Genomic DNA, 18,047 nt, shown 5'->3' with positions numbered 1-18,047 from the left:
CTGCACAAAGCATCCATTCATCTGTTACATTAATTAAGTTACGCAAAACCTTACCATTCAAAGCATATTAAAACCTCAAAATTCCCCCTGTACATAAGCATATAAACAGTGGTTGTTGCCGCTGACTTCAGCTGTGGCAATTTAGTTGTTAATCTGTTCCTTGGTGGGTGCTTGCTATTCCTGTATGTGCGTCAGTGTAATGGTAGTGGCCATGTAGGCACGGCACTGTTACAGCCGTCTCGTGTTGGTGAATGCAACCCCCGTATGAGGCAGGCCACGCGATCAGTTCGATATAGAGCTGGCGTAAGCTGATGGCTTGCAGGATGAGTTGATGAGTACATGTCATGTGGCACCGGTGCTACCTTGTAGTGCCCAGTCTCAGGAAGCCTGGAGCATGTTGAGCAGCCCTGTGGCTTCTTTGTTCTGGAGAATTTATCTTCTGAGCGATATCGTTGACAACCATTACGCGTACTCAATTTCAGATAGGTCGCTTGAAATGCTTCCACGCCGTTGAATAATCCTTGGCGCCGGCGCAGGGGCCTGTGGTGCGTTTGTGATGGGCATAATCCAAATTACCCAAGGTTGAACACAATTTACGAGCTTCGCGGTGCCGCCATATTACGACGTGCTTTATCGAGTTTGAATTTTGTCGATTATCATGATGAGTGTGGCTGGGTCCAGGAGAACAACGCAATAGGAAAGGTCTGCATTATCGCACGGATGCTACAGGGTTCCATTGAATGCACAGCCATGGAATCACCTGAGATGCGCCCGTGGGTCCTCTCTGGTTCATAACACGTCCCATCGGCCTGTTGTATTCCGTGGACTCCGTGATGTCCTACGCGGGGATATGGCATAATCCTTAGGAATTTCCAGGACAGCTCGTGTTGTGGATCCAGTCATGCATCTTCAGCTCCAGCCACGTATAACATATATAAAATTGCACACAAGCAAAGGGACAGAGATATAGCTGTACCTGTATAGTTCGGACAACGTCCGGCTCATAAGTTACACCTTTGGAGGTTAACACAACTCAGGGTATAACACACACAGACACACACACATACATAGTCTTGACTTTATCCTATTTCGGCCGGTGTAGTTCCTTACCTGTATAGCCTGCACCTCGTCTGCCGTCCCGCTGCCAGCGGTGAAGCTTGAGATGGCCTCGTTCCACCCAGACTGCCTGCTGGCCACACTCACCTGTTTGTAGGGGACACCGGCACTACAGGAATCAACACCATTGCTCGAGGAAAGGTTCTCCACACATCCCAACTCGTGGCGCTGCACCCTTTGCCAGTGGTATTCACTTCCTTCAGCGACACATTTCAGCGGCCACCCGCATGAACCTAATCATCCACTTAGATCCTGCTCCCATGGATTCCACTCTTCACACATCTCTTGGCACATCATCGTACCTGGGAACCCAAGTGGCGTAAAACTACTTCAGCGCACCTGGGTCGATGGGACCTTGCCGCTTTGCATGGTGGGCTTCCGTAGTGTGGCGCTGGGACTGCCCCAGGCCCCGGGGGACCGCTTCAAGGACTGGCTGTTGGTGTTATCGAAGGACTGGATAGAGTCCAACATCTCCACCTCAGCCGCCTCGCTGGGCTGCGGAGACGCCTTGGCCTTAGCTGGCGCCGCCTGCAGCGGCTCGTCGGTAGCCCAGCCCCTGTGATACACAAGACAGCAACCAGAGATCGCATACTCACTCAACGCGTCATTGCCAAATGGATAAGCAGTACTTGCCAAGGACAGGCATAGGGACTAAGCGCCATCCGCAAATCCACGCTACTGAAGATGTCAAGGAATTCAATGGTTTCCACAACAGGATTGCTGGACCTGCATGAGCATGCACGGCTGCACCGCACAAAAGGGCTTGTGGGGGCCCTGGCCGAAGCACCCGCGCACCTGGTTTGGGCGGGTTTGGGGGGCGCACCGAGCCGGCTCGGGCCCAAGGTGCGCTGTTGAGGCGACCCTGCTGGCGCCCTTAGAATCATGGGTTGTCGGGCTATGAAGAGGGTCCGATGGAAAAGCAAAGGAGGGACACGGCGTCACGATGGGCCTTAAGAGTCACACCGCTCACAAACTGCTCCAATGGACGCAAAAACGTTTAAAAAATGATTGCGCACTAGCACAAGCGTAGAAGGCATTGCCAGGCTCTGCCGTACAGACGGGCTTCAAAAACAGCGACGTGGGAACGCAGAAAGCGAAAGACATGGCTGATCCTAGACTGGGTGGACAGCTTTGAAGTTGACGACTTCGACTGAAGAAGCTTACCACCAGTGCTGAAATCTACGCTTTCCTCGATGCCCATGTCCTGCTGTGTCTCCTCGTCCTCCGTCAGCGTGTACTCGTCATCGTCATCCGCCACTCGCCGCACTGCAACCAAGGGAATAGATTAGGAGTGCTCAGGTAACGGCGCTCGATGTCAGGAAATTGCCTGCCCAGCATGCCAAAGCCTCGAACTCTACTTCACACATATTCACAATGGGGCCCCCTTTTCCTGAATTCGGTGGCAGTAAGCGTTGCAACTTATCATGTCAAAACGTAATCAGTTTAAACCTACGTAGCAATACACCTGTAGTAGCCGGTACACTGTACGGCACTGTGAACAACTACAAATACGCGCTACGCGCGTCCACCAGCATCTCGAGAGGCCTTTTCAGCGGCCAGCTACTACAACACCTGCATGAAACCTTCCTTGATGCATAACAATTCGCAGAAGTGGCGCTGCCCCCACCGGCAGTTAGCGCCCACAGACCGTACCTCCCCACTCACCGGCCTTGGGCTGCGGAAGCGGCGTCACGTCCTCCTCATCGTCATCGAAGTCCGAGTCCTGGTACTTAACCGACCTGATAGACATGTTCATGTTGCCGCTCGGCGGTGAAGCCGTCGCCACCGCGGCCGCCGCCGCTGCCGCGCCCCCGCCCAGCCCTGACCGGGCCACCACCTGCATCGGTTTGGCGTGGCCCAAGGTAATCCGCTCCGGACTGCCCGGTGAGACCTCCCGTGTCAGCATCACCGGTGTGGGTGCCTGTGGCCCAGACGAGGCTACGGGTTGCGGCCGGGCGAGTTTTCCCGACTGCTGCAACGACTGCTGGCTCCGCAAGGACTGCTGGCGTGGGTCACTGCTGCTACCGCTGGAGCCCCGCTGAAGCTGGGTGACCGCATCGCCGGCCCGGCTTGCACTGTTGCGGAGCTCCGTGGTGGACGTCTCGCTGCTAAGGTGAGTGCTGCCGCCTCCGCCTCTGCCTCCGCGACCTGCCGCGATATACGTGCCACATTAGTGCAGAAGAGCGAAGAGCGAAAGAGGTTCACGCAATCGATGATGAAGGGGCTTCGTGAGCGATGAGAGAATAATTACACAAGTGGTTCGTGCGAGTCGAGGGCAGCTGCGGTTGGTACACAGACGGGGTGGAGACGAACCGCAGACGAGTGATTCTGATACCAGAGAAAGGTACTCCAGGGGGGAAGGTGCTGGACGGGACGCAGCACGGTGCAAGGTGGAAGGAAGGAGGAGAAGGGTATCGCCCGCCTTCGTAACATGCCTTACCCTGTCCAGGTACGCTCCGTCGTGATTCTGAAAGCTGCTGAGTAGTTCCAAAGCCAGGCCTGCTGACGAATGAGGGGCAAAACATGCGCGTCAGAGCAGCACTGGCAACATTCATGGGAGTGGAGGCTGGGCCTTATTTCCAAGAGAGATCTAATGGCCAAGGCTGCTCCATGCGATATGGGGTAACGTTTTTGTACCGTGTCAGTCTTCGCGGTGTGTGTGCAGATATTACTGTAAAGTGAGGGGTCCCGGCAGGTTACGCTGCCCTTCAGAGCAACTGTGATCTGATGTGGTTCACTCTTGGCCAGCGAGCCAGCAGCCTTCCAGGCAAGCTGCGGCTATACCATGGGGCCTTACAACGCGGTAAGGATGTATAAGCGCGCAGGGGGCAATACCATTCTGCGTACCCCAATTCAAGCGCCCAGACTTTTCGGACTTAAGGCCGTCTGGCGCATTCCGATGTGCTCTACACCCGACGTTGATTATTGACATACCTGGAGCCCTTACTGCCCCTCAGCTCCTCCACGGCCGTCGCGTCACCTCCCGTCGCGCTGCTACGCTGGCTGTTCTGCCGCGACGGGAAACTAGGGAGCTGCCGCGGAGCTGGTGAAGCCGCCACCACCGCGCCTGTAGCGAGTGGCGCGGCGGCCGCTTCCGCCGCCGCGGCAAGCCCTTGGCTGCGGGACGCCAGGGATACAGAGCGCCCCGGCTCGCCGGAGGTGACCTGCGCCAGTTGCCCGGCGGCGCCGCCAACGTCGGCGGCCGGCACTGCCACTACCCGAGCACCAGGCTGAATCTCCTCCTCCTCCCCTTCGTGGCCGGCACCGAGCATGTCTGACGCCTGCGACGGCTGCTGCTGCTGCATTTTCTGTTGCTCCAGCTTTTGCTGCTGCATCTGCTGCTGCAGTTGAGCTTGTTGCTGCAGCCGACGCTGCGCCTCGTCGTCGCGCTTCAGTAGCTCCAGGTGCGTCATCAGGAAGTTTCGCAAATCTTCTGCGCGGTCCTGGACGTCCCGAGGGAATTTCTCCAGCAGCTGCCTGTGTTGTGTATGCGAAGGGAAACAGCTGCCTACGTCACATCAACCCACAACCCAAATAGATGAGAGACGTGCCTATGTGTGAGGGACAGGTGTGCGGCCATGGATGTTGCAGCTTTAGGGCGATGGATGTGCAAAGCGCGCAGAGAGGTCCGTCACCCAGACCTGGTGTTCAGAGGGGTTACGGGACTCAGGTAATGCAAAAAGCGCACAAGCGCAGGGTACCGGAAGCCAGGGAAGCAAGCCAGCACAGCATGGTCACACGGTGCAATTCCGTGATAGTAGGCTATTGCGCATAAAGCCTCCTTATTGCCTGCACTGCCATTGATCCGCAACTGGAAGGAAGGCGTTGTGCTCCCTTGCCAGCCAGGCTGCCAGGGAGAGATGAAAAAGCAGGTACGCAGCAAGAGCAAGTAGCTCCGCACCTCCTCCGGGAGCTCAGCTCTTGCATGCACGCCAGGTAGGTCTTGTCGCTAAGGGACTGCGTGGTCGTGTCCACGCTGTACTGTGCCAATTCGTCGTCCAATCTTGCCAGCAGCAGGTCCGTGAACAGGCTGCGCGCCGTCGCCAGGTCCTACAGGGCAACGCATGCACGCGCTTCAGAGCTCCGTGGGCAAGGAAGCGGAACCAAGTCCGTTGATGCACCGCAGACTCCGGGACACATGTACAGTGTGTACAAGGGATGCAGTCCAGTCACGTGCTTCGCATCCTGTTATCTGGCCAGTAGATAATGCAGCCAGAGGACGAATGGGGAAGCCATGCCCACAGGCTATCAACATGTCAAGCCTGTGGCATCCTTGCAAGAGGGGGCCGCAGACGCCGGCGTAGACGCCACTGCGCCAAATGAGAAGCCGAACATCCCAGTGCTGGTGCTGGGCTTCGTCGTAGTGCTGGCATCAGTTTCGGTGGCCGTGATAACGGTGGGAGCTGCGAAGCTGCCGAAAAGAGAGGAGCCAGACGCCGCGCCAGACGCAGCGGAGGCTGCTGCCGCAGGGGCAGCGACCATGAAACCCGTGGCTGGCATGGGAGAAAGAGGGGGACGCCCCAAAGGGGGACGCCCGCGCCTGTGGTGTGAAGGACGGCACAGGCCCTAGGCACAGTCCAGAGAAGTGAAGGACGCATTAAGATGCCATCTATGGTCATTGTCATGAAAACCAGCAACTACCAAACACCCTCCCTTCGGGGCCGCTCTTGGCCACTGTTTGCCATGTCCTCCACACCCATTCGCCTCCCGCTCATTCGCCACTGCTCACACAGCTCTGCTGACCTCCAGGTTGTGTCGCGAGATAGACAGAACGCCCTTGCGTTCCGCCATCTCGTACGTCAGCATAGCCCTGAACCGCTCCTCGTCGTCGCCCTCAAACTCGTAGGGATTCTCGGAGATAACCCGGATCTCGTCTTGGATCATCCGGTCAATCCCTTCCGGCAGCATCCCTGCCACATGCCGCATGACTTGCTGTTGAATGGCCCTGCACAATGTACACGTACAGCGCGGAAGGTGGCGGAGAGGATGAGAGGGCGAGGACAGAGCGATGAGGAAGTCGGAAAGGGAGAAGGCCCTACGGATGTAAGAGCGCCTTGTTATCGAGTGCTGTAATTTTTGGGTCCGCCTTAACTCGCACAGCATTTGCATGTGCACCTAACAACACTGTGCGTACTGGTTGAACCGGCGGTGAGAGCGCGACAAACATGCACCCATCAGTCCTCCACCATGAGCGCCTAAACGTCGTACAGCTTCCTACACCGTGCAGGTCTGACCCCTTCCGAGTCGTCGCCCGATGGTCCCCTCCCTTCGCCCTAAGCCCCACAAACCCCACAACCCAAATTGCTGTACTTACGCGGCCTGGGTTTGGTTAGGCCGGGGAATACGCCGCAGCCACCGGATGCCCTGGGACGGGTCGTGCTGCTGCCGCTGCTGCTGGGGTGACGGCGGCAAGAACGCCGACGACGACGTGACCTCAGACTCCTCGAGAATGGTCGGCGACCGCGTAGGGGACTTTGGCGAATGTGGCGGAAGGTCCGAGGCGGCGGGTTTCCGGAGGGAAGTCGGCGTCTCCACGCTACTGCCACCGCCGGGAGGCGAGTCGCCCGGGAAGGAGAAGGACGACTGCACCTTGGCTGGATCTGCCAGCCGCTCAAAGTGCTTCACCTGCGAAGGCACAGGAGCACACACACACACATAGGCATACACACATGCACGCACGCGTGCATGCACACATGCAGCTTCGTCAGAGGGTCCCTGTGCAGGCGCGGGCTCGACACGTCGTGTATCCCAGGTAGGAAAGCAGCACAACACTCGCTGAAACGAGTAGCACCCATCGGCTATGGTGTGTGCCGTGGCACCAATGGCCCCAGCATGGCCGCTCCCAACAGGAAAAGTACGTCGCCCCGCCTGACCTGCTTCCGGACATGGCTCGGTCCAGAATCGGGACTGCTCGCCTGCTGCCGCTTCCTCTCCGCTTCCAGCTGCGCCTGCGCATCCCAGGCAGGGGAAGGGAAGAGCCGCACCATCGTGGTTTCGAGCTTTCGCCACTCTCCAAAACGTACAAGCGAAAAAACGGAGCGCCACAGCATGCATCACCTCACATAGCGTGACCTGGGGCGTGATCTAGATCACCAGTAAACTCGAGCCATACACCGAAACAGGTGACAGCACTACGTATAATCCTGCTGATGTGCCGGGTAATGACGCCTTCGGCCAAATGCACCCGCCGCCTCCTTATCAAGCTCCGCGCCTTACTCCCTCCACCCTTCCTGCCCCCTGCATTCCAGTCGCATCGGTGCCCCTACCTGCAAGTCGCGGACTGTGGTTCTCAGCCGCTCAATGAGCGCATCGCGGTCTCGAAGAGCGTCCTCTAGGTCCAGCACACGCCGCTGCGAGGCATCACGCTGCGGCAATTCACAGAGGGCGGCGCAGAAGCGTCAGGAACATCAGACGGGAAAAGCTACCTCAGGTCGGGACAATAATGGTCCAAGCAGCACCCGGATCGGGACCGGTCAGGACTGGGTATGCGCCGTAGCCCAAGGCCAGGGTAAAGACTGGGAGACTGACTACCTAGGCCACTATCGAGCACCAGAGCTTGGGTATCATATTACGATGAAGGAAACAGAAGCTAGCGTGGTGTGCCGGAGCCCCGCAAGCGCGCACCTCCTCCTTCAGTCGCTCCATCTCCTCCGTCCGCCAATCACGCCCTATGCTCCGGTCGCCTGCGGCACATAGTCACCAGCGTCCAAGACTCAATGCTGTTTTCGGCTTACAGTCCACCATTCTCGCCTTCTCGCTTGGCCCCTTGATCATTTTCCGGCCCCAGCCCACGTGATTGGGAATGGGATTTGCTACTCATTATCCTGCTAAGAAGCAGCCAGCTTGCTTTGCGGATGAGGAGCCCTCTGCAAGGCATATTTGGGGTGGTGTAAACATGCTGAGAATCCGAGGGGGGCCGTACCAGTACCTGGCGGCGGAGACGTCCGGTTCTGGAGCTGCAGCCGCAGCTGCTCCACCTCCCCAGCCAGCGCGTTTCTTTCGCCCTGCACGGTGCCAAAGGGGTGGACAGGAGGAACTGAGGAACACTGTAATTCTGGTCCGGGTTGCAGTGGTTGGGTTGCAGTGAGCATGCGGGCGGGATGGTCGTCGTCATAGGCGATGAGCGAGGGCACGCTCAGTGGTTGGAAAGCTTGCAAAGCCGATGCGGCATACGGCAAGCCAAGCCAGGCCGCATGCGTGCTCCGCTCGCGTGTCTGCCTCATTTGACGTAGCAACCCATGCGTTACATCGCTGCCACTGCGGGTCCCCTTCTCCCTCATCACCTTGAGTTGTATGAGCTGCTGATTCAGCCGCTCGTTGGTTGCCTCGTACTCTGCCAGTAGAGCCTGTAAACGCGAACAGCGGAGAGTTCCGATATGCAATCACATCAGCAGTTCCCTCATCGTCGCTCAGAGATCATTTAATGTACATTCACAACACAATGGTGTTTCCCATGGCAAGGGAACATGCGCTGGCGTCTCCATGCTCCATGAAGACGTGGACGCGTGCCTATGTTCCTAATTATTGTTGGGCCATGGACCCGTGGGTCATTGCTCCTCAGCCCGCCCAGCACGAAAGCTTGGCCCCTCAAACCCGGCCTCGCCCAGAGACACACGTCCCCCGCGCACCCGCTGCCTGTCAACATTGTAGTCCTCCGCATCCTCAGGCTGGCTGCGGCGCTCCTCCACTATCTTCACAAACCCGCCGGTCTGGGGTGGGCTCATGCGTCCGGACCCGTCACGTTGCGCGGCTCGCACCTCTGCAAGCCTGGCAACCGAGCATAAATGTAAGCAATACACTTGCGGGCATACTTTGCAGGCCAAGGTTCTGCTGGACGACTAGTACGCCATAAAAGCTAAAAGCGGTTACAAGAGCTTCAGTAATGGAACCCCACCTGCGCTCCGCCGCAGCCACTCTCTCCTGCGCGGCTTCCAGCTCCTCTGGACAGGGAGGAAAGGGAATTCGACTCAGATCCTTAGCTTATTCTAAGAGCACCAAGGTGAACGGAGGGGTCCCCAAGGAGCATGCAACTGCGTCCTCTGCAAGCGGTACAGTCTCCGACCCACATGCAAGGGCAGCCACAGCACGTGAAGGCGCATGGCATAGTGGGACAAACGCGCTTGTTGCATCGAAGCAGGTGGGATGCTGCGTTCTGGCACTCGAGGAGACGGTTGCCAAGGCCTCAAGCCAGCAAAATTGAAGCCCTGAAAACGCAACGGATGTGGCCCAACACACCGCGCTGGCTATCATGATACGCGCTGCGAGGGCCTCACCCTGCAGCTGCCGCACGTCCTCGGAGTATGTCCGCCGCAGGTCCGCGAGCTCTCTGTCCAGTTGGGCTTTTGCGGACTCCAGCTCCCGCAGCATCCGCTCGTCGCCGGACTGCTGGGAAGACGGCAAGGCGCTGCGGAGGCGCAGCGGGACGTGAAAAGCACGGCACACCTCTGAGCACAACACCCGATGAGAGGAAAGCGGGTTGCAGCTGTGACTGAAATGCAGTTCCCACAATGGTACGATAGCCTGGACAAGTGAAGCTCAGATTGTGTGTGTGTGTATTTTACGCATATTGAATCGCCTAACCCTCCGAAGGTGTAACGAGCCAAAGAGCAGAGGATGAACCCTCAAAATTGCGTGTCGTGCACGTCATCACCCGGGCAAACTTTACCTACCCTAACGCAGTGGCCTTCATGGCCTTCATGAGCTGCTTCTGCAATGCCGCAATCTCGGCCTTGGCATCCGACAGTTGCTCCTGTGTACATTCATACAGACATACATACATCGGGGGACGATGAACAAAAAGCAGATTTACAACAGATAAATATTAGCATTTAATCTAACACGTCCCCGGCGAATCTTAAGGAACCTAAGAAACGTCCTGAGCAGCCACCAGCTTCACCAGCAAGCAAACAAGTCAGCGGGTAAAAGCCCCTTAGTCGTTTAATGCCTTTGCCTTCCAACAGCGCTGTCTTGCCGTTTGTGCGACATCGCCCGTAGCTATACCGGCCCGTTTGATGCCGTCTTCATCTTCAGGCCGGAGAACCAATGGCCAGCATTACGCAGCTTTTTTTTCCATCGCTGCTGCCCTGCTTTTTCCAGCGCTCCCCCCATGCCCTATAACCTTGATCCCACGCCCCGTCCAAAACTCCTTGCAAAAAAGGCTCCACCAAGTACCTGAAAAGCCCACCTGCTTGCGTTAAGCGGGAAGCCCCTTTCCAAGCACCGCACCCAGCCCAATAGCACACCTGAAGCGCTGCTTTCTGGCGGTCAGCTTCCAGCAGCATACTGCTCAGGTTTTCGCTGGCGCGCGGGCTTTCCGTGGGACCCGCCGGCCTGCGGCAGCACACACATGGCAAACACGATATGCCTCAGATACGCATCACATCCCAATTCGGTGGGACGCGCTTATCCTTCCTTAGGCTTGGGGTAGTCCAGCTGCGCCCTTCTCCACGTTGACGCTGCCCTTCTCCATGTTCACGTACACGCTCGACTCGCTACCAACGGTTGTGAGGCGAGGACGCTCGTACGGCGTTCGTCCGCAAGCATTGCGCCACACAGCCCTAGAAGCAGGCAAAGCTGTCTGCCGAGAAAGCCATCTGGGACCGACCGTCAGACAACCACCTCCGGAGTAGCATGGCGGGGCACGCAGCCGGTAGGGACAGCCGCACTCACGAGCCCAGTTGGCTATCCGCTCTCAGTAAAGTAGGTTCAATTAACCCTCGCCATACCTGCTTGCCAGCTCAGACAGCAGCCGGCTCTTCTCGTCCTGCAGCTGTCGTCGCTCCACGTTGGCTTGCTCCAGCTCCGCTGTCAGGTCCTCCTTCTCGTTCCGGAGCTTGCTGCGCAAACGGACGGAAGGGGCGCAGGAAGAAGGACGGAGGGTTTGGGAACGAGGAAGGCGGGAGCCGCACGCACCCATGCTGGGTTGTGTGCAGCTGTGCGTAAATGCGCGCCATGGTACCCTTGGCCTACGAGGCTACCAGTGACGGTGTATGAACATCGAAGGAACGTGAATGGCCCACGCCCGTAGGACTTCAAAAGTAGAGTTACAAGAATTACAAGTTCCACACAAATGCGGGGGACGTCACTAAGAGCCTGAGGGGACCCATTTTGAACGGGAAAGCACAGAGTAAAGAGAAGCGGCATATGAATGAGCAAGGTTGGACTGTCTTGTGATCTGGACCCGTTAGATTTCCCTCGGTCTTTCGGGACTCAGCGGGTGCAGGAGAGGTTAACGAGAGGAAAGGCCCACGAGCCGGACGAACAACCTGGACACGAACGGCCCGCATGCCTAGATGTGTGCACGGAGCGCATTACGCCCATGGCCCATTCCGCATTACTCACGCCAGCCCTAACCGGTCATCCCCTGTCTGCCATGTGCTTTCCAGTTCCCCTCATTCAAGCCCCGTCGCCTTACGTGATCTCCACTGTGGCCTTATTGAGCTGGTCCTGGAAACCTTGTACGGCCTGCAGCGCTTCCGCACTGCAAAACAACCGGGCAGCACGCGCCAAACACAACGAAAAGCAAAGACTCTCGCGAACGCCGAGAGGATACCGGCGTACAGTGCCACAAGAAGAGAGCTATCCGTAGTTCGCGACAGATATTTTGTGACTGGTGTCACAGATGCATTTCCCAAGCAGATCCTGCAACAGGTTACATGGCAGGCCCCGGTGAAGCTAAACATGAGGAGCTGACAAACGGCCGATAACGGGCCGGCTTGTTGCGCCCAGTACAGGTCCACAGAGTGTGAGCCACGCGATCCCCAGAGGCGCGGGTGGTCCATGGCTTGAAGAGAACCCCCGACCATGACAGCAACCCCAGGAGGTGGAGAGACTTACTTTTGCCGCGAGTAGGCGTGGGGGCTTGACGTCCCGCTCGTATCTGTGAGATTTCGGGAAGCACAAGGGTAGACAGAGCAGCGCGCCGCATTCCTAGTCTCAGGCTTTCGTATGTGCAGCAGAGTGTGACACCGCAAGAGAATCCCGGGCGTCTCCGTTCCAAGACCTGACAGCTGCGACCCTACAACTGGAGCTGATCGCGCCGCAACATGAGGCGTCCTCAACCACCTCTCCCCAATTACACACACTTACGAGTGCGCGCCTTGACCGTCGCCTCCAGATCTTTCACGGCCTGCGACAGCGCGGGTTCAGCACGGTACCGTCCACACCAGACAGATGCGGCCCCGGTGGTCAGGGAGAAGCCAAGCACAGCACAACACAGCACAACCCAGCAGAAAATACTACGGTGACTCGCATCTATGCACTGCGGGGCATGTGTAATGTCTGATTTGTCGCCTGCACATCCCACATCCCCTTCATGTCACCTTCCCTAGTCGTTCAATGCTCCACGAAAAGGACACCCTGTCTTTGCACCCCTGCCCACGCGAGTCGTGGTGCCGCTTATTGCAGCAGCTGCTATTGACAGCTACTTCGTCTAGCTCCTTACCCCCTCAGCAGCACAAACCTGATATAGCTCATCCCGCTCGGAGCGCAGCGTCTGGCACTCCAGCGTCGCCTTGCCGAGCCGATCTCCCAGCGCCGCCAGCTCCTTGCGCAATAAGGCCTCCATGGCAAGATTGACCGGGTTTGGCTCCACCCGCACCACCTGGGAAGGAAAGGAGATACAGCAAGCGAGAAAGCACACAGTGCAACAACTGACGTGAGCCGATCCTTTCCACACAGTTGTGAAACTAATGATGGCTGACCTAACCTGGTGTTACATCAAGTGATACTGGATGATGAAGGAGAGCCATTGGCGAACACGAGTGAGGTGGAAGGACTGGTGAGGTTAGAGCCGGGCTCGCACCTGGGGCTGCGGCGGCGGTGGGGCCGGCGGCGACACGGCTGCTGCAGCGGTTGTGGCGGCGGCGCCCTTGCCATCATTAAGTACGGCCAGCAGCTCGTAGGTTTTTATGGTTTTGCGGCTTCGTCGCAGCTCCCGCTTGCTCATTTTCAGGTTTGCGTCCAGCTCCCGGATCCGCAGACGTGCCGCTTGGACGTACTTGTCCATGTTGGACCTTGCGTAAGAAAAAAGAGAAATCCCCCAATCGATGGAGATTTGTAACTCAGCTCTTGCGTGCAAAGCAGGATAACAGTCGCAGCCCATACCGCCCACATGTACGTGCGGATGCCTTACGAATGCCTTACCGCCCAATGCAAAGGCACACAGTTGTGACCCAGATCGATTATCGTGGCATACTTGGAGAGCGAGAACGCTCGCATAATTGTTGCTTTGGAACGGCACGTGGGGAGTGCAGGAGCAGTAACAACAATAGCGGGCGCGGGCAAAGTCTAGGGCGGGAGTTGCCGGAAGCGGTAAGCACGCTTCCTAGAAAATCCTGATGTTATGCCGATGAACTTGTCCTGGGACGGGATGCAAGGCAAAGAGCCAGGCACGAAAGTGGAGAACATGTAGTGCTCAGTTGTAAAAGTCCCTGGACACCCATTACCAATGGATGAGACTGCGAGGCGGGTTTAGTACCCATTTCAGAGGCGCCATGCCCCCAAGGCGCCAATACGCATGTCAAGGAATCTCCACGGCCCATTGCCACAGCCATCCCTTACAACGTTTCCTCGTATCCCTCCTCAAGCCCCGTCCCGCGTCACGGTCGCTGTACTGCAGCCCAAAACCGTACGCACCTGTCCTGCTGGAGCCATGCGTTGCTGTTTTGCAGGCAATCCTGCACGTATAGCAAATACTCAATCATCATCTGAGATAGCCGGAATATTTTGATGAAATTGAGCTCCGTAAGATGACGCGTGTCCTCCGCCTCTATGTCGCCGAACGCGACTATGTTTACAATTTTCTCCAGTGTGTCGAGATCCACGTCACGCATCTGTACAAGGTCAGTAAAGGCACAGGTTTTGCGAAGACGAATGGGACCAGCTTCTCAAGCCCTAGAGCAGCTGGAACTAACCATGGCGTTAATGTCGATGCCATGTAGCAGACGCCAATCAATACGTGCACGTCGAGATTCAAATTTAAACGGTGGAAATGATGGTGCACTCGTCATGGTCTGGTCACGTAGCGGATAGTCGTAAGGGTCTGAAGTCACCCATGGTCCAAAAGCCGACGTCCCGCGCTGAAGGCTACCCCCCAGTCCATAACCCATAGTTCGTGGAAAGGTTGTGGTCATTTTGGAGGGTTAAGGAGAAAGTTCACAGTCTCGAGCCTGAAGCAGCTTTACAAGTTCATAAGATGCATACATCTGTCGCAAATTGACTGAATTTCAAACTGAAAAAACAAGCAACACATTCTCAGTATAAAAAATCACCAGCAAGGTTACTAAGACAATTGTCGTCCAGCCGGGTATGCGGGTCAAAATGCTACTGTACGGCGACAACTTAAAGGGCAATTTCTTGATCGATGCACAACAAGCTCCCATTTTGATTTCATTTCTTTTTAGTAGATAAATAATGCAGCTTGTGCGTGTTAGGGGAATCCGGCTTTACGCCGGGGACCATCCTTTTCATTTTGCCGGAGCAAACTGCCATTACCTCATGGTATGTTATAGCCTATCGAATCATTTTCCATTTTTCTGCAAGTGCATTTTCGAAAGGAATTCTTATCTGGCCCGTGGGTCAGACCTTCCACGCTTGCTATAGAAGCAAGCATTTGCAATTTAACTATGCTCATCAACTCTTGTAGCCTCCATCGCTTTATATACTCGGAAGCAGTATTGATGAACTGCTGACCCGCAGACTCATGCCGCCGATGAGCACCAACGGCCTTTGGTTACAGAGGTCTTGGATGATGCAAGGCGGCTCAATCTTACGGTCCTACGATGCTGGGCGTTTTGTGACGGCCCCGACGAATGGAACGCGCTGCAACCGGAACCGGGTAGGTATGCCCACGATGACTCCGCATCACCAGGCATCAGCTCGAGGCACGGTTGGGGTGCCGAGTCTCCCAAGGCTTGCATAATTTGTGGAATGCTCCTGAGATCTGAGCATTCACGTTGCGGTGCGATGCATCGCTGCAGGCAAATTCAACGAGGCGGTGCTTGTGGGCCTGGACTGGTTAATACAGGAAGCCGGGCGGCGCGGCATCAGGTGTGTAAGCTGTCTATGTGAGCACACTAACTCCTCAAAACTGCAGTCGTTAGTGTTCAATCCACTGAAGCTCCACAATTTTCTACAAATTTTCACGGCCTTCCGTAGTGTCTTTGTTTCTCGCGGAATGCTTTGCTGCGCCCTGATTGACCTAGTGCTTATCTTTCATATTGTTTGTCTAGGCTACACAATGAAAAAGATTACTTTCGATGTGGACAGGCTTTACAGCGCTCTGTAGGGTTCCACTAGTGCTGGTAAAGGGCCAACTCGAGGACTAAGCGCCTTGCGTTGCGAGTGCGCATAAGCGGTCTGCAAAACCTTCCAGCTGCATTCCCGTTGTGTCCCCGTTCCTCGCGATTGGTTTAAAAGTATTTTTGGCGCCAGTATGTATGACGGGACATACATGATTGAGAGTTTCACAAAGCAATGTTATGCTGTGGCGGCACTCGTTCTCCCTCCCCTGGCAGCCATCCATCCCATTTGCGACGCTTTAATTTGCTGCTCGTCCAAAGTTTAACGGCTAACAGCATATGCGCAGGCTGCTGCTGGTGCTTACGAATTACTGGCCCGACTATGGAGGCATGCCCGCGTACGTCAGGTACGGCATGCTCGTACATCTTGCCGCTACAACAGTTAAGGTCGGGTCAAAGCCAGGCTCACCTGCCAAATGCGCTTTTGGGGTCGTCCACTTGTGCGGTAAACTTGTATGTGAGAGTGATGTCACACCGTAACATGTACACGACAGCTCGCAGCAACATATACAAACAAACGGTTTCGCAATGGGGGCTTGGCCTTTTGATTGTTGTTTGGTGCCGTAATACATGAAGCATTTTTTCATTGCCGTACATTTGGCAGGTGGCGGTACGGCATCCTGGATCGAACACGGCACGATTACCAGTAAGAGCTAATGAGTTTTGGTTTGCATCGGTGTGTCTGTGTGAGTATGTATGTCGGTGATGAGGGGCGGGGGCGACTCATTGCCTTAGACAATCGCTACGCTCCGGCGTCACGACAGCTTCACACGTGTCCATGGCCAGCTGTCATCTCTACAGCAAGCCCAATCTCCAACCACGCCACATGCCGTACGTGCCAACTCCCAACCCCCAACCACCGCAGGAAGCACCCCACCTCGCTCTTTTACACTGACCCACACAGCCAAGCCATCTTCCGGCGTGCCGTGTCGGTGGTGGTTGGCCGAGTCAACAGTCTCACCGGGATGCCGTACACTCAGGACCCCGCCATCCTGGGCTGGGAGCTGGTCAATGAGCCCCGGTGCGAGGCCTCCAGGGAGGGACCTGGGAACGTCGTACTGCAGGTGCGTGTGAGGAATTGCACTAGAATGGGTGTGGTGGATATGGAGTCTTGGGGTTTAGGAGGTGTTCAGATTTTCCTTCGGGTTTAGGTGAGAGCCTGGGGTCCGTCACGTACGGTTGTACGGCTGCTACGAGGCCGCATGTCCGCGGCGGGAATTCGCCGACTAGCTGATGCTATCTATCCCCTCGTCACCTCGTTTGTTGGTTTGCACTCCAAAAAAGGAACTTCTTGGGCAGCTTTAGCAACGTTGGCAATGTGTGCATGCATGTATGTATGTATGTCTTATCTTATTTAGAACATAGATAGAACATAAAAGAGTATTATCCAGTCAGATAGCCCTGAAGCTATAATAGCGCCTTTCACCGCGCGCTCGGCCACCTCGTCAACGCTGTGAACTATGTGTGTATGTATCTCTGTCATGTGGCTGTACGTATGTATGTAATGACCCGTACAAACAGAAGTGGTTGAGCTCCACGGCGGACTTCGTTCGGGAGCTGGACCGTAACCACCTCATCACGGCGGGGTTGGAGGGTTTCTTCGGGGCTAGCACGCCAGGTAGCGGGCGGGGAAAGGGCGGGAAAGGGCTCACCGCGGCACGGGTAGGGCCGCAGATGCGGTACGGGTCGTTTCCTACGACTTTGGCTTCGATTCAGGTGCATTCAGGTCCTTTCAGTGTGCATGATGATTCGGTGGTGGTTTCACGGAGGGTGACACGGGAAGGCTCGATCAGAAGACCTGTTAAAACCGACAGGGCCCATTACACGTTTCTCGCTAGCCGTGTCTCGCCTGCAATTTATAGATTGCGTGTGCCGTTGTCAACCTGTGCATGAGGACTTTCTATCATTGCTGGGTTGCTTGCATGCATGTGGTTACCGTACGGCACCTGTACGATATCGAAGTCTCGTACGAGCTGTGCGATATTTTGCGACGTTACTCCTGCCATACCGCGGAGTTCCAGTAGTAGTAGCTGGCCGCTGGAAAGGCCTTTTCAGCGGCCCCTCGAGGCATGATGGTGGAGATAGCTTAGCGCGTATTTGTAGATGTTACGTGTGCCGTACTGTGTACCAGCTACTACACCTGAACATGTGCCGCCGAGCCCCCGCTGCAGGTCTGATGGCTGTGAACCCGTACGAGTCTGCATCGGACCACGGCTCCGACTTCGCTGCCGTGTTCGCACATCCCTCCCTGGACCTGGCCAGCATTCACCTCTACCCCGACCAGTGGCTGCCTTTGGAGTCAAAGCCGGACGAAATCAAGTGCGTGCGAGGGGATTCGATCCCAGAATTGCCAGGGATCTTGTTCCAGCCCAATATTCTTTCTATCATGCAAAACATGCCGTATATCGTACATTGAATACGATTTGATGCTTTGATAGATGGATGTTCCTTTTTGACGTTTTTTGGGGAACAAATGTTGTTTTTTTAAATGTCGCTTTGCAGGTCTTTCATGCGCAAATGGATTCAGACCCACGCGACGCTATGTGCCGGATCGCGACTTCGGAAGCCGCTCGTGTTGTCCGGTGTGCGGCCTTAGGGTGCCCTGGGTGCATGGAGCAAAGTGGGAATACA

General features: G+C 56.1%; 2 protein-coding genes across 2 annotated transcripts; one reads left to right on the top strand and one right to left on the bottom strand.

Annotated features, from left to right (window-relative positions):
- Positions 1 to 478: 478 nt before the first annotated feature.
- Positions 479 to 14,249, bottom strand: VOLCADRAFT_88956 (uncharacterized protein; the record flags this gene model as incomplete). The annotated part of the gene is made up of 30 exons (XM_002948472.1): positions 479 to 520; positions 761 to 838; positions 1,111 to 1,203; positions 1,456 to 1,672; positions 1,912 to 2,011; positions 2,281 to 2,382; positions 2,782 to 3,037; positions 3,557 to 3,615; positions 4,064 to 4,593; positions 5,018 to 5,166; positions 5,860 to 6,061; positions 6,431 to 6,741; positions 6,990 to 7,064; positions 7,383 to 7,481; positions 7,741 to 7,799; positions 8,045 to 8,120; positions 8,400 to 8,462; positions 8,745 to 8,883; positions 9,011 to 9,056; positions 9,390 to 9,520; positions 9,786 to 9,865; positions 10,359 to 10,446; positions 10,842 to 10,952; positions 11,531 to 11,596; positions 11,953 to 11,995; positions 12,205 to 12,244; positions 12,560 to 12,718; positions 12,920 to 13,130; positions 13,753 to 13,949; positions 14,031 to 14,249. 30 exons carry the CDS (start codon positions 14,247 to 14,249, stop codon positions 479 to 481), a joined length of 4,041 nt encoding a protein of 1,346 aa, XP_002948518.1.
- A 571-nt stretch (positions 14,250 to 14,820) lies between these two features.
- On the top strand, positions 14,821 to 18,012 carry VOLCADRAFT_58383 (uncharacterized protein; the record flags this gene model as incomplete). Its single annotated transcript, XM_002948599.1, has 7 exons — positions 14,821 to 14,953; positions 15,096 to 15,165; positions 15,704 to 15,797; positions 16,286 to 16,468; positions 16,938 to 17,034; positions 17,588 to 17,735; positions 17,919 to 18,012. Coding segments are annotated over 7 exons (819 nt in total), but the record flags the coding sequence as incomplete, so codon positions are not given.
- Positions 18,013 to 18,047: the final 35 nt, after the last annotated feature.

The sequence above is a fragment of the Volvox carteri genome (genome assembly GCF_000143455.1).
Source record: "Volvox carteri f. nagariensis unplaced genomic scaffold VOLCAscaffold_10, whole genome shotgun sequence".
Classification (NCBI taxonomy): Eukaryota; Viridiplantae; Chlorophyta; class Chlorophyceae; order Chlamydomonadales; family Volvocaceae; genus Volvox; species Volvox carteri.
Note: the sequence above shows the minus strand (reverse complement) of the source record. Positions and strands in the feature narration are given on the sequence as shown.